Source organism: Poromitra crassiceps (assembly GCF_964638095.1).
Source record: "Poromitra crassiceps genome assembly, chromosome: 4".
Taxonomy (NCBI): Eukaryota; Metazoa; Chordata; class Actinopteri; order Beryciformes; family Melamphaidae; genus Poromitra; species Poromitra crassiceps.
In genome coordinates this window covers 57,175,274-57,190,002 of record NC_139626.1, presented here as the reverse complement: position 1 = coordinate 57,190,002, position 14,729 = coordinate 57,175,274, and the positions used below count along the sequence as shown (strand labels likewise).

The following is a 14,729-nucleotide window of genomic DNA, read 5'->3' as shown; positions in this document are numbered from 1 at the left end:
CTGGGGAGAGCCGAAAGTGGCTCCATGCTTCCTCCGAGACATGGGCAGTAGCCAGCCGCTTCTTTTCACCTGATCGGGGAAGCTTCACCAGTATAGCACGTGGGAGGATCACGCTATCCCAACAAGTTCCCCTCCCTCCGAACAGGCGCCCCTAACGACCAGAGGAGGCACCACTTCAGTGACCAGGATATTGCATGTTCTGGTGTGGGGTTCCATATGAAGGAAACCCCCAGGGGGCACGGGGAGAACATGCAAACGCCACACAGAAAGGCCCATTTGACGACCCCACCTGGGCGGTGGGCACTCGAGGACATGCGGACGGGCACGCACTCCTTCAGCGCTCACAGCGTCCCAGGTGGGAATCGAACCCAGGACCTTATAGTTGTATAAGCGACAGCGCTTACCACTGCGCCAGCGTGCCCCCCATCAGAGTTTGCTTTGATAGCTTTAGCTCAGGCTGAGCTTCTCTGAATGCTTGTTGTCGCCTTTGCCAGCTGTGTGAAAAGGCTGCGTTGATTGAGTGACACACCCCAAAACCCTGATCGGTTTTAGACTTTTCTTTGTTCAAGGCATTGGTGACTGCCACGTTCAAATTGTGGCCAAAACAGCTGAGCCACGGCCAATTCAGGTCTCGAACAGTTATCTGTCGTGATGCAGATTATTTTTTCCTCTCCTATTCCCCACGACTCCAGTCCCTCTTGGAGTGCTGTAGCAAGCACCGGAGCGGTGTGGCTCCCCGGGACGAAAGTTGTCTCAAGGGCGGGGCATCTTGATTTTAATGTCCCATCATTAGAGACATAGTGAGCTGTTATGGACATAATAGGGAGGGAGACATGTTAATGCTCGACCACATGTCCGGTACGATACGATACGATATACTTTATTGTCAGTTCACACTGAAATTTGTCTTGCAAGACAGCGGCAGTCCCATGCACAAACACATGACAAAGAGAACAAAACCAAAAAATACAAATATACATACACACATACAGCACACAGAGAGCATTGGTCACTGCTCCACTGACCCTCGGCCATGTTCTTGATTAAGCCTCAGGATCGACTGATGTATAAAGGACTTTCTTAGTCTGACCTTCTTGAAAGTTGGAATTTAGGTATCTCCTGCCAGAGGGCATGAGTTCATTTTCTTCATGTAACACATGATTAGTGTTTGAGGCAATATTTCTGGCTAACCTCAATACACTGTTGACATATGTAGACTCAAATAGACTATGCAGTGGTTTACCTACAATTTTTGAACAAATATTCATCTGTCTAAGTAGTTGTGATTTTAAGGTAACAGACAGGCATCCATACCAGGTGGTACTGCAGTACTGTAAAACACTCATAATCACTGAGGTAAAAAATAATAGAAGAATCTGTTTACTAGCACCAAAAGATCTTAATCGGCGAAGAAAGTATAGTCTTTGCTTCGTTTTTTTACACAGAGAGTCTACGTGGTCTTTCCATGACAGCAGGTGGTCTATTGTTACTCCTAGGTATGTGAAGGAGCATACCTGCTTGATCTGTTCGTTATGGATAGTACCAGAGGTGCTGTGTGTGTCAGGTGGAGACCCAAAAACAATCTCTGCTGTCTTTTTTGCATTGATTAAGAGAGCGTTGTTGTCGCTCCACTCCACCACCTTATTTACTCTATGTTGGTGCAGTCCAGGGTCGCTAGAGCTATCAAGCAGAGAGATCAAAACTGTATCATCAGAATACTTTAGAATATATTGGTCTGGTGTGGTACGACACTCAGATAAACATTCCACAGTGCGACAGTCGTCGGTGTAGAAAGTGAAAAGAAAAGCTGAGCTTACGCTGCCCTGGGGAGCACCAACATTAGTAGTTATTGCTGATGAGAGGGTTCGGTTCACTTTCACCATTTGTGTCCTGTTGGTAAGAAAAGAGGCATAGGCCTACCAGTGGATTAAATATGGATTCAGTTCCAGCTGTACCATCTTTAATATCAAAATGTCTGGCTGTATTGTATTGAAAGCTGATGAGTAATCCAAGAAAAGTGTTCTTGCATAATTATTGTTAGATTTATCCAAGTGTTTAGTGATGACATGTGCCAGCGTGACAACCGCATCCTCTGTACCACATCCTTTAGTCAGCAATGAAGTCAACATCTTCACTGGCAATTTCCATTCTCAGCTGTAGAGTTTTGGGATGGCGGTGTCTGACACATATTGTCTGCTAGGAGGCTCGTACTGTAGCAAGCATCTTTTGAAAGCTTCCTTCTTGACGGTTTGAAATGGGACCGACTCCTTCATGTGATATCTTGCAACAGCCGCGGTACACTGGACCTACTATCTCGTGCTGGTTTGCTTGTATTTGGAGGCTTTAGCAAAGCAATTGTCCTGGGCTGGCCAGGTGGCTTTATTGGCTATCATCTGTGGTGCTGTTGCTGCTGGCAGTACTACCGGCTTTGATTCACTATCACCATCTGTGCTGCTGCTGCTGCTGGCAGTATCACCATCTGTGGTGCTACTGCTGCTGGCAGCGCTACCGGCTTTGATTCACTATCGCCATCTGTGGTGCTGCTGCTGCTGGCAGCGCTACCGGCTTTGAGGCTTTGATTCACTATCACCATCTGTAGTGCTGCTGCTGCTGGCAGCGCTACTGGCTTTGAGGCTTTGATTCACTATCACCATCTGTGGTGCTGCTGCTGCTGCTGGCAGCGCTACCGGCTTTGAGGCTTTGATTCACTATCACCATCTGTGGTGCTACTGCTGCTGGCAGCGCTACCGGCTTTGATTCACTATCGCCATCTGTGGTGCTGCTGCTGCTGGCAGCGCTACCGGCTTTGAGGCTTTGATTCACTATCACCATCTGTAGTGCTGCTGCTGCTGGCAGCGCTACCGGCTTTGATTCACTATCGCCATCTGTGGTGCTGCTGCTGCTGGCAGCGCTACCGGCTTTGATTCACTATCGCCATCTGTGGTGCTGCTGCTGCTGGCAGCGCTACCGGCTTTGATTCACTATCGCCATCTGTGGTGCTGCTGCTGCTGGCAGCGCTACCGGCTTTGAGGCTTTGATTCACTATCACCATCTGTAGTGCTGCTGCTGCTGGCAGCGCTACCGGCTTTGATTCACTATCGCCATCTGTGGTGCTGCTGCTGCTGGCAGCGCTACCGGCTTTGAGGCTTTGATTCACTATCACCATCTGTAGTGCTGCTGCTGCTGGCAGCGCTACCGGCTTTGATTCACTATCGCCATCTGTAGTGCTGCTGCTGCTGGCAGCGCTACTGGCTTTGAGGCTTTGATTCACTATCACCATCTGTGGTGCTGCTGCTGCTGCTGGCAGCGCTACCGGCTTTGAGGCTTTGATTCACTATCACCATCTGTGGTGCTACTGCTGCTGGCAGCGCTACCGGCTTTGATTCACTATCGCCATCTGTGGTGCTGCTGCTGCTGGCAGCGCTACCGGCTTTGAGGCTTTGATTCACTATCACCATCTGTAGTGCTGCTGCTGCTGGCAGCGCTACCGGCTTTGATTCACTATCGCCATCTGTGGTGCTGCTGCTGCTGGCAGCGCTACCGGCTTTGAGGCTTTGATTCACTATCACCATCTGTAGTGCTGCTGCTGCTGGCAGCGCTACCGGCTTTGATTCACTATCGCCATCTGTGGTGCTGCTGCTGCTGGCAGCGCTACCGGCTTTGAGGCTTTGATTCACTATCACCATCTGTAGTGCTGCTGCTGCTGGCAGCGCTACTGGCTTTGAGGCTTTGGTTCACTATCGCCATCTGTGGTGCTGCTGCTGCTGGCAGCGCTACTGGCTTTGAGGCTTTGATTCACTATCACCATCTGTGGTGCTGCTGCTGCTGGCAGCGCTACCGGCTTTGAGGCTTTGATTCACTATCACCATCTGTAGTGCTGCTGCTGCTGCTGGCAGTACTACCGGCTTTGGGGAGTTTGGCAGCCTCGGAGGGATGATAAATTCCCTCGTGCACTTCCTTCCCTGGCACACATTTCTTGCTTATCTTAGGCTGTGTGGTATCTTTAGGCTCACCGTTGCCATCTGGGTGAAACCCAAAATACTCCCAAATAGGAGATTTTGTGTTTTTCTTTGGGACTAATATTACCTCACGGTCACTGTTCTCCATGTTGTCATTTTGTATGCTGTGATGTTGCTCCTCCCACTACTCTACTAAACAGCGATTTAATCACCTATCGCCAATCTCTAATGACCATGATTGGAAGATATGGAAATAGGACCTGTGTTTTTGATGTGACTAACTGATAGACTTCTCATGTTATGCATGATCTTCCTGCTGATGTGTTTGAATGTCTCTGCAGCCTGGACAGAGAGAGGAGAGGACCAGCTATGAGTTTCACAGCAGCAGCCAGTGGATGTCTGCTCTTCCTTCAGTCTGTGTCAGGTATTGTATCATTTACACTTTACACATTTTGCTGCTCTAATCCACAACCATTTTCAATAAGTGGAACAGTGGAATAAGCTTTACTGTAGTTATGCCAGCTGTTCAAAAAGATCATTGCCTAGCGTTCATCAATATCTTTCAAACATAGCAGAAAGTTATTTTCTCAAACAAGGTCTGAAGGTCTTGAATTGCACGTAACGCCGGCGTTACGTTTCAGATGTTTTGCTGTTCATCCGTCATTAACGTGGTGAATTACGTGGTTAATTCTCAACAATGTTGTTCATGCTACATACCAAATTAATCGCCTGTATCTTGCGCGTCGAACCATGTCTTCCTTTTTCGGATCAGATCAACACAGCGGAAGTTATAGCCGTCTTTGTACAAAGAGTGTTAAAAAAAATCTGAGGCGAGATGGTATCACCTACGTTCAGTGCGGTGTCACACCACCATATCAACATGGCTCATGGTAAACTCTCTCTCTCCGCTTCTGCCTTACTTCTGCCCCAGCCCTGTCACTAATGGCAGTGTTCTAAGCAGACTGGATTGCATGCAGCAGATTGGACTATAGCTCAAAGACTTGAGACTTGACTTGGACTTGCAAAAAATTACGTGAGCATCTCTCTAAGTGCCCGGCCACGACCCATTGCTGCGCAGCAGCTATAATTGCCCTTAAAGTTTACATGCGCAAGGGTGTGTGTGTGTGAGCCCCCTTATGACCTCACTAATGGCATCATCAGTCTTATGACATGACTGCTGAGATCATCAGTGTGGGGTGTGTGTGTGTGTGTGTGTGTGTGTGTGTGTGTGTGTGTGTGTGTGTGTAGTCGGGTTTCCATCCACCTGCTTTTATGCGAAATTTCAATTTGCGCATAAAAAAACGGAGTGGAAACGCTGCCTAATTCGCAAAAACCTCCAAATATCGCAAAAACGTTTTCACGCTTGAGGGAGGCGGAAAAGTCGGGTGTATCGATAAAAGGAAAATGCGAAACGTGCAGTGGAAACAGATGAAGCAATATTCTGTTGTCTCCATTTAAAAACCACGCAGTTTGCCTTGATCACTGCAAAACATGACATGCCGTGTAGCCTACACACAATAGGGCTACACTGCCCTGCAAAGCTAAAAGGGGGTAACTCAATTTTTGTCAAAAATGAGTTTTTGTCATTTTTGGAACATTGAAGATCTGCTTTATCATGTGGAAAAATATTTTGAGTCAATTGTGTTGTTTTTTGGAGAAAATAGGGGGTCATATTTACAGTAACTTCCAAAAGCCCTAGAAAAGCCAAGCAAGACTGAGGTAACATCAGTTATGGTTGTTTGGTTTGGTTTGACTGCACTCTGAATGCTCTGCCCTGCAATGCAAAAAGGGGGTAACTCACCAGAATGCTCAGGTTGAGTTGAGGTATGAGTTACATTACTGGGCAGGCCTAATGTCATGATTGTGACATTGGACCAATACCACCCCCACCCACACAGACACCCACACCACCCACATTAACTCCCAAGGTTGCCAGCTCATACGGCATTAACCCCCTAACCCTTATAGACGGTTTTCACGGAATTGGGTTGCTATGGGAACAGTTTGAACCCTATCTTATTTCCAGTCACCTATTGCATTAGCAAACATTGCAACAGGAAGTAAGCTAGGGGCAATTTTGAATGTTTATGTTGTAAAATTAAAAGCGTCTATACATTAACCCGTGAGGCACCTCATATGACATTAACCCCCGAGGCACCAGCTCATACCACATTTACCCCTGAGGCTCCAGCTCGTACAACATTAACCCCCGACGCGCCAGCTCATACCACATTTCTGAGGCACCGCGCATATGAAATTAACCCCGGAGGTGCCAGCTTATACAACATTAACCCCAGAGGCGCCAGCTCATACCACATTAACCTCAGAGGCACCGCTCATATGAAATTAACCCCGGAGGTGCCAGCTCATACCACATTAACCCCCGAGGCGCCAGCTCATACCACATTAACCTCAGAGGCACCGCTCATATGAAATTAACCCCGGAGGTGCCAGCTCATACAACATTAACCACCGAGGCGCCAGCTCATATGACATTAACCCCTGAGGTACCAATTCATACAACATTAACCCCCGAGGTGCCGCTCATATAAAATTAACCCCAGAGGTGCCAGCTCATACGGCATTATCCCCAGAGGTACCAGCTCATACAACATTAACCCCAGAGGCGCCGCACATATGAAATTAACCCCAGAGGTGCCAGCTCATACAACATTAACCCCAGAGGCGCCGCACATATGAAATTAACCCCCAAGGTGCCAGCTCATATGACATTAACCCCTGAGGTACCAGTTCATACAACATTAACCCCCGAGGTGCCGCTCATATAAAATTAACCCCAGAGGTGCCAGCTCACACAACATTAACCCTCCAGGTACCAGCTCATACAACATTAACCCCAGAGGCGCCGCACATATGAAATTAACCCCAGAGGTGCCAGCTCATATGACATTAACCCCCGAGGCACCAGCTCATATGACATTAACCACTGAGCTACCAGGTCATACAACATTAACCCCCGAGGCGCCAGGCGCCAGCTCATATGACATTAACCCCTGAGGTACCAGCTCATACAACATTAACCCCCGAGGTGCGGCTCATATAAAATTAACCCCAGATGTGCCAGCTCATACGACATCAACCCCCGAGGAGCCAGCTCATATGACATTAACCCCCGAGGCGCCAACACACAGACACACAACGGGCCAACAAGAGTCCCACCAAACTAGGCTTGAAGGATGTGTAGCGGCCTGATAATCTAGTTATATTATATTTATACGTATATTATATTAAGCGTAATTGTGCCATGAAAATGAGACTTCATGTCTATGTTATCATTATTATCATATATAGTGGTTTTATATAGTGATAAGCAACCAAGTGAAGGATAAAATTGAAGTTACTGTCTTTTTGCTTGGTATCACCCCTTATTATTTTGCAGACAATGCAAAGCCAGAGTAAGGTAACTTCCAAATAAGGGTCAAAGGTCAAGTTTGAGCTAAAAAAAATTATGTAGATAAATAACTACATTAAATAAACAAATAATTAACACATTTCCAGTTTTCTTCCTACAATACATTTGGCTGGACAACAACAAAACTTTAAAGTCATTTTTCTCAGTTCTACACTCTGGCGAGTTACCCCCTTTTAGCTTTGCAGGGCAGTACACATGGTAAATCATGGTAAATACGCAGCACAATACCCGCCGTGGTAAACAGAAGAAGACTGGGATACTAAATTTAAGGCGACTCTATCTGCTCCGTGGATTATAACGTTATACTTGCCGACAATGCCGAGTCGCACCTGAATCCAGAAATGGCGTTATGGTACCTTTGTCTAGATCATCAAGAAACTTTAAGTGAATAACGTTAAATGTGTTTAACAGAGCTGTATATCGGGTCTAGCAGCTGATCAGCAGCTCAGACAGCCTCAAACACGAGGTGATTGACAGCTATAATTCGCAAAATAGCAGTGGATGGAAACGCGCATTATTTAGCATTTTCTTTTGCCGACTTTCTGAAAATTCCATTAAAAGTTGCGATACATTTGGATGGAAACCCAGCTTCTGTGTGTGTGTGTGTGAATCCTTATGACATGACTGATGACATCATCAGTCTTATGACTTATGACATCACTGATGACATTATCACTGATGTCACAATGCCTCCTCGTGTGTGTGTGCCCTCTTATGACATCACCGATGACATCATCAGTGGGACAAAATTGAAACAGAAAACAGATAAACATTGCTACTTTTATATGACTAGGGATCTTGCGCGCTACGCGCTCGATTCCTAGGCTTGCCCGCCCTGCAGCTCGCCCAGCTGGCCCTGCAGCTCGCATACGCAGGTCGGCCGCTGCATGGCCTCGCCCTGGGTGCTCCTTCATGGCATACTTCAGGGATGCTGAATCACATGTCCTGGAGCTGGCAAGATTCAGCTGTCCATGGCTGAAGATGGGGGTTTGAAGGCAGACTCCCACTTCTTTTTTGTGACATCACTGAGATAATGTCACAATGGATTTATGTATATGATTTATGTATACATATTAATCGCATGATTGTCCATAGTTAATCACGATTAATCGCAAATTAATCACATTTTTTTAATCTGTTCTAAATCTACCTTAAACCGAGGTAGACTACCTTAAACCTGAGAGCTTTGTGCAAAGATGCACTGTTGTATTAATATGGGTAGTAGCTATCATTAGTATGGGTAAGTATTTGGCCATTGGTAATATTGTTATTATTGCTACTAGTTACTGGGAATACTGATACACATCTCTCAGGCTGCACTGTGAAGTTAATTGGTGCTATCCTCTACATCTCTCGAGCCACAGACAGGAGAAGCTGCGTGCATGCTCTCTCCCCCCTCTCTCTTTCTCTCTCGGTCTCTCTCCCTCTCTCTTTACTGCCTGTCTGTCTCGCTCGCTCGCTTTCTCTGCCTCTCTCTCTCCCTCTCTGTCCCCCCCCCCCCCCCCCCCCCCGTTCTCCGTCTTTCTCTCACTCTCTGCCACGGGGAAAGACGAGACAGACGGGGAGAGCTGACGCGCTCCCTCTCTCTCTCTCTCTCGCCCAAAATGCAGGACATCTTTCTCAATTTGAAGCTGAAGTTGGCAATATACCCATTTTCTTCCTCCTTTTCTGCTCACGGAGCTTTGTTTCTGCTTGCTATCAAGTGCATGCGTTAATCCCGCGTTAAAAAAAAATTGTGCATGGCGTTAAAAGGAATTTGAGTTAACGCGCGATTAACGCGTTAACGCTGACAGCCATAATATATATACTGTATATATATATATATATATGTGTGTGTGTGTGTGTGTGTGTGTGTGTGTGTGTGCATGCACGCGTGGGCGCGTGTGTATACACTAGGGCTGTCAATCGATTAAAATATTTAATCGCGATTAATCGCATGATTGTCCATAGTTAATCACGATTAATCGCAAATTAATCAATATTTTTTAATCTGTTCTAAATCTACCTTAAACCGAGGTAGGCTACCTTAAACCTGAGAGCTTTGTGCAAAGATGCACTGTTGTATTAATATGGGTAGCTATTATCATTAGTATGGGTAAGTATTTGGCCATTGGTAATATTGTTATTATTGCTACTAGTTACTGGGAATACACATCTCTCAGGCTGCACTGTGAAGTTAATTGGTGCTATCCTCTACATCTCTTGAGCCACAGACAGGAGAAGATGCGTCCATGCTCTCTCCCCCTCTCTCTTTCTCGCTTTCTCTCTCGGTCTCTCTCTCCCGTTCTCCGTCGGTCTCTCTATCTGGTCTGATCGCCCTCCCTCTCTCTTTCTCACTGCCTGTCTGTCTGTCTCGCTCGCTTTCTCTGCCTCTCTCTCTCCCTCTCTGTCCCCCCCCCCCCCCCCCCGTTCTCCGTCTGTCTCTCATTCTCTCTGCCACGGTGAGAGACGAGACAGACGGGGAGAGCTGACGCGCTCCCTCTCTCTCTCTCACCCAAAATGCAGGACATCTTTCTCAATTTGAAGCTGAACTTGCCAATATACCCATTTTCTTCATCCTTTTCTGCTCACGGAGCTTTGTTTCTGCTTGCTATCAACGTTACTGCTTCCTGATTTCCCAAACTACGGGTCGGACCAAGGCTCAAACATCAAAGAAAGTGCATGCGTTAATCGCGCGTTAAAAAAATAGTGGCGTTAAAAGGAATTTGCGTTAACGCGTTATTATCGCATTAATTTTTGACAGCCCTAATATACACACACATATATAATCATTATTATTTTTGCATGTCATGGTCCAGCTCTACTGCAGCAGTTCCACTGCAGATAAAAGTCTGTCCTGTAAAGTGTTTGTGAATGTGATGTGGTTTGTGATGTGCTCTGTGTTACAGTGGTCCAGGCGGCTCAGGGTGACTGGGGAGTGAATTACACTTCTACTGAGATCTGTGCCTTCAAAGGATCAACAGTGAACATACTCTGCTCCTACACATATCCAGCCTACCTAGATGACCGTACTGATCCTGTCACAGTGAAGAAGACATTGTGGTTTAAAGAGGAGGGTGGTGAACCTGTGGATGTGACAACAGACTCAGAGTACACAGGTCGTGTGGAGTATGGTGGTGATCCGAAGAACTGCACCCTGAGAATCACAGACCTGAGAGAGAGCGACTCAGCTGTGTACAAGTTCAACTTCACAACAAACCATCCAGCTGGGATCTACACTGCTTCACCTGGAGTCACTCTGACTGTTACAGGTAACTCTTTGATCAGACCATGTATTACTTCAGTTACAAACAGCTCCACAATGACGTGAGGGGGCAGTTACAAAATGTGAGGGGGCAATAGAGTACCGCAGGAAAGATGTATTTTTGTAGGCTTTATCCAGAACCGCCATTTGGTTCTTCAGTGGAAAAGTCTATGGGGTTTTAGAATGGGGATTTCACTTAAATGCATAAAGTAAGGTCTGTGGTTAACAAAAGTTTGTGGGAACGCGAATTTGGGTTCAGCATGATACTCTTCACAAACGTGAATAACTTTTATGCCTTTTGAAGCGTTTTATAAAAATCGCATTTAAAAAAACGCATTTACGTTCCAAAAGTAATCACTGACATCACTGATGACATCACTTCCAGTTGAGTGACATAACTTCCGGGACAAAAATGTAAACAGAGATTGCTCCCTTTTATATAGATATAGATGCAGCACGCACTCCAAAAGACACAATAGCATACGTTCAGTGCAGCATTTTTCAATAGCGTACGGCAGGGCTATTCAACCGGCGGATGAGTTGAGTTTTTTTTTTTTTTTTTTTTTGTTTTTTTACAATTAAAGTCGACGTGAACCGGAACGGAATGCACTAGCGCGAGCGTCGGACACTGAAAACGAATTGAGAGGCGGACCATATACGTGTCGATGATTTGATTTGACAATTCTGAGGACTGGCTTTGGCATTGGCCAATCCTGGCGTGTTCCACCCCCAAATCGAGTGGGATTCAGCCTGTTGTCATGCTACGCGAGTGGGATCCGCAGAGTACCAGGCAGCCAGCTGCTTCGTGCGGAGCGAGCGGACAATCCGATGCATAGGTGCTGCCCGCCCGCCTGGAATCTCCGAGGGGCGACCCCTGACAACCACGCTTTCATGCGCGCGCCATTCACGCTATTTCTGTAAATACGATATTCCTGGAATGCGTGTTTTAAGGAGCCAATTACATTTCTTTGCATTCTTAGAGATTATAGTTTTTGTTTTTTGTTCATGTTTCATACAATTGGCCAAGTTAATAGTTAGTTTATGGGATAGGAATTCTGCCAGATGACAGGCACTAGGTGCCATTTTCTACTTCATTTGGAAGAGAAAATTATCCTGAAATGAAGATTTGATTGACAGCTGCATGTCGTGATATGATTGGTTGAAATTGGTTGATTGGGTGAAAAAGTGTGAAAAACTAAAGAAATTAGTTTTTTGTGATTTTCTTTTGGCATACATTATTAAATAGGTGCACTGCATACCCAGGTATTTGAACTAAAAGAAAAGAAAAGTCATTTTTGGGTTGAGCTCGACTTTAAACTTCATTTACTTATTACACCTGAATGGTTGTTTTTTCAGATGTGATGTAGCTAAAGTGAAAGTCAGATGCACTATAAATATTTTTCAGGAGATGCTGCGATGTAGCCACAAAAAGGTGCAATCTTAATGTTTTGTCAGGAGATGGCGCTGTGATGTAGCTAATCAAGAAAGATGCATTATAAATAATAATAATAATCATACATTTTATTTGGAGGTGCCTTTCAAGACACCCAAGGCTTACAGTGCATGTAAAACAGTTCTGCATATAAAACCATACAATGTATATAAAAAAACATTCTGCATAAAACCATCGACAAACAAGAACATTAAAATTAAAGACCAGTATGGGAGGGGGTTAGTGATGACAGTGAATAGGCCAGTTTGAACAGGTGGGTTTTGAGGTGGGATTTGAATGTTGTTATGATGTCAGACTGGTGGTGGATGTGAAGGGGTAGGGAGTTCCAGAGCCTGGGGGCGGTGCAGCTGAAGGCCCTGGCACCGATGGTACTGAGGCGGGAGGTGGGGATGGTCAGGAGACCAGCTGAGGATGAGCGCAGGGAGCGGGAGGGTGTGTACTCCTGCAGGAGGTCAGAAAGATAGGTGTGGGCTAGATTGTGGAGGGCTTTATAGGTGAGCAGGAGGTTTTTAAACTCAATTCTGTAACGAACAGGGAGCCAGTGAAGTTGGATGAGGATGGGGGTGATATGGTCAGATGATTTGGTGCGGGTAGTGATCCGAGCAGCCGAGGTCTGGATGAGCTCAAGTCGGTTGAGCAGTTTGGTGGGGAGGCCGGAGAGGACAGCATTACAGTCAATCCTAGATGTAATGAATGCATGGACCAAGACTTCTGTGCTGGATGTGTGATGTAGATAGCTAGGTTCTAAACAAGAAATATGGTTAAAATGTTTACAGTAGTTTTCGTTTCTTGCTGCACTACAATGTTACAATGCTGTGATGTACAGTAGCTCAACACAAACAATGCAATATTAATACGTTTTCATGAGATACTCAGTACTGTGCTAAGTTTTAAACAAGAATTTACCAAATTATATTCAAATGGCTAGCCTGACATGTGTTGTAGAATACTTAGATTTGTTTCAAATATGTGTTTACTTTTGGGGCTTTAACACGGCTTTTGTTGCAAAGAAATTAGGCGCTTTTAAACGAAAATGAAGCTACTTTTGCAATGTAGTGAAATACAAGTTTTGACAAGTTGTGTCAAGTGTACATATAATGGCATTAATAGCTCGAGGAACGGTCCGGCCACCGGCCCCTTAGGTTTCTGACAATGTGGCCCCCTGAACAATTTGGTTGAATAGCCCTGGCCTATGGTGTCATATTTCGGGACGTCTAGTCCAATGGTCTATTCACCTTATAGAGAGCCAAAGTGAACGTCACTTCCTGCTTCAGCATTTTACCAGAGATTTTCATCCGCCATTTATTTTCCCATAGCCATTTTGTAAAATGGTTCTAAAAAGTTTTATATGTTGGAACCAAACGGTTCAGCTATATTTAGAAACAGGAGAGAGCAGAGAATGTTTCAAACAAAAAAAAAGACACTGAGAAAATATTTCCCAAGAAAAACACAACAGTTTCATTGGCATCACAGAAAGGACATTCGCTACCCACCCCTGGAGTAACCCGTGCTAAAAAAACTATTGGTCACCAGGGCGCCATGAAGGACCCTCCACTGTAGATCACCAGACCTTTTGGGGAGAGGAAGCTTGTAGAGCACTCTCCACCTAAACTTTACAGGGCTCTGGTCCTCTATGACATCCTCCCTGTTGTAGAGTTCAGCCTACTCACATGGGTCTCTTGTAGACATGAACCTGGCTCAGTTCTTGAAGCTCACGTTGTTGCAGGCACACTGGCTAGAGTGTGATGGAGGTCCCTTCCCCCCATAACCCGCTGGCCAACTGGGTGTAGACCAGCACCTCCTAAGTTGTCTTGGGCTGAAGCCTGCCTTGAATTCCTCTTCCATTCATCCTGGTTGTCCCCTTCCTTAATCCGGGATATCGAAGCCATAAACCAGAACACTGAATTGCTGGTCCTGGAGCGTGTACTAATTATAGCCACTGCCGATGATGTCACACATCCTATTGTGATGTCATCGGAGATGGTGACATTCCCATTGTGATGGCATCGGTGATGATGTCATACTTGACTATGACATCATCGGCAAAGCATCACATCTCACATGATGTCACAGGCAGCAATGTGAGGCAGTGATGATATCATTGCCGAAGTGTCATCCGGAAACAGCTTCCAGGGACCTAGCCGGACCCAGAAGGCCAGAATCTGCGCTGGGGGCCGGCCGGCAGAAACACAGCAATGTCCCAGCAGCCTCCGGCCAGGCCCCGCCTCCTCATGCAGTTCCTCCCTGCAGCAACCCAGTCATTTGCAAGAGCCCAATAGGCCTTCGTTGTTGGAGAGCCTGCTCTTTCCACTGACCCCTCTACCTCAGTGCAACCACACTGCCTACACTGTCTATATACCATCATTCTGCCAATAAGGCTTATTATGCTAAATCAACTTGGACTCCGGGCGGTAAAAGAAAGACAGGCGGCAATTAGGGGCAGGCGGTTATTTTAATTTTGACATAATTGAGCCAGGTGATTTTTTGAACAGAAATGTTGCTCAGCAAAAACAGAAAGTATCAAATTGCTTATTTAAACCAGTGAGATAGTACTTAGTACACACAAGAGGGTAGGTACAGGCAGTTTTGAACATGCCTAGTATTGTACAACGGACTGGAATGAACGAAAACAATTGATAG

At 45.9% G+C, this 14,729-nt stretch overlaps 1 protein-coding gene across 1 annotated transcript in view; it reads left to right on the top strand.

Annotated features, from left to right (window-relative positions):
• Positions 1–14,729, top strand: part of LOC310775859 (sialoadhesin-like) — a gene marked incomplete at its 3' end in the record, with an annotated part of 108,198 nt that overhangs the window by 20,805 nt on the left and 72,664 nt on the right. The window contains exons 2-3 of the mRNA XM_083635986.1: positions 4,301–4,383; positions 10,281–10,643. Coding sequence (XP_083492112.1) covers positions 4,329–4,383; positions 10,281–10,643 — 418 coding nt within the window. The 5' untranslated portion in view covers positions 4,301–4,328. The remainder of the gene's footprint in view (positions 1–4,300; positions 4,384–10,280; positions 10,644–14,729) is intronic.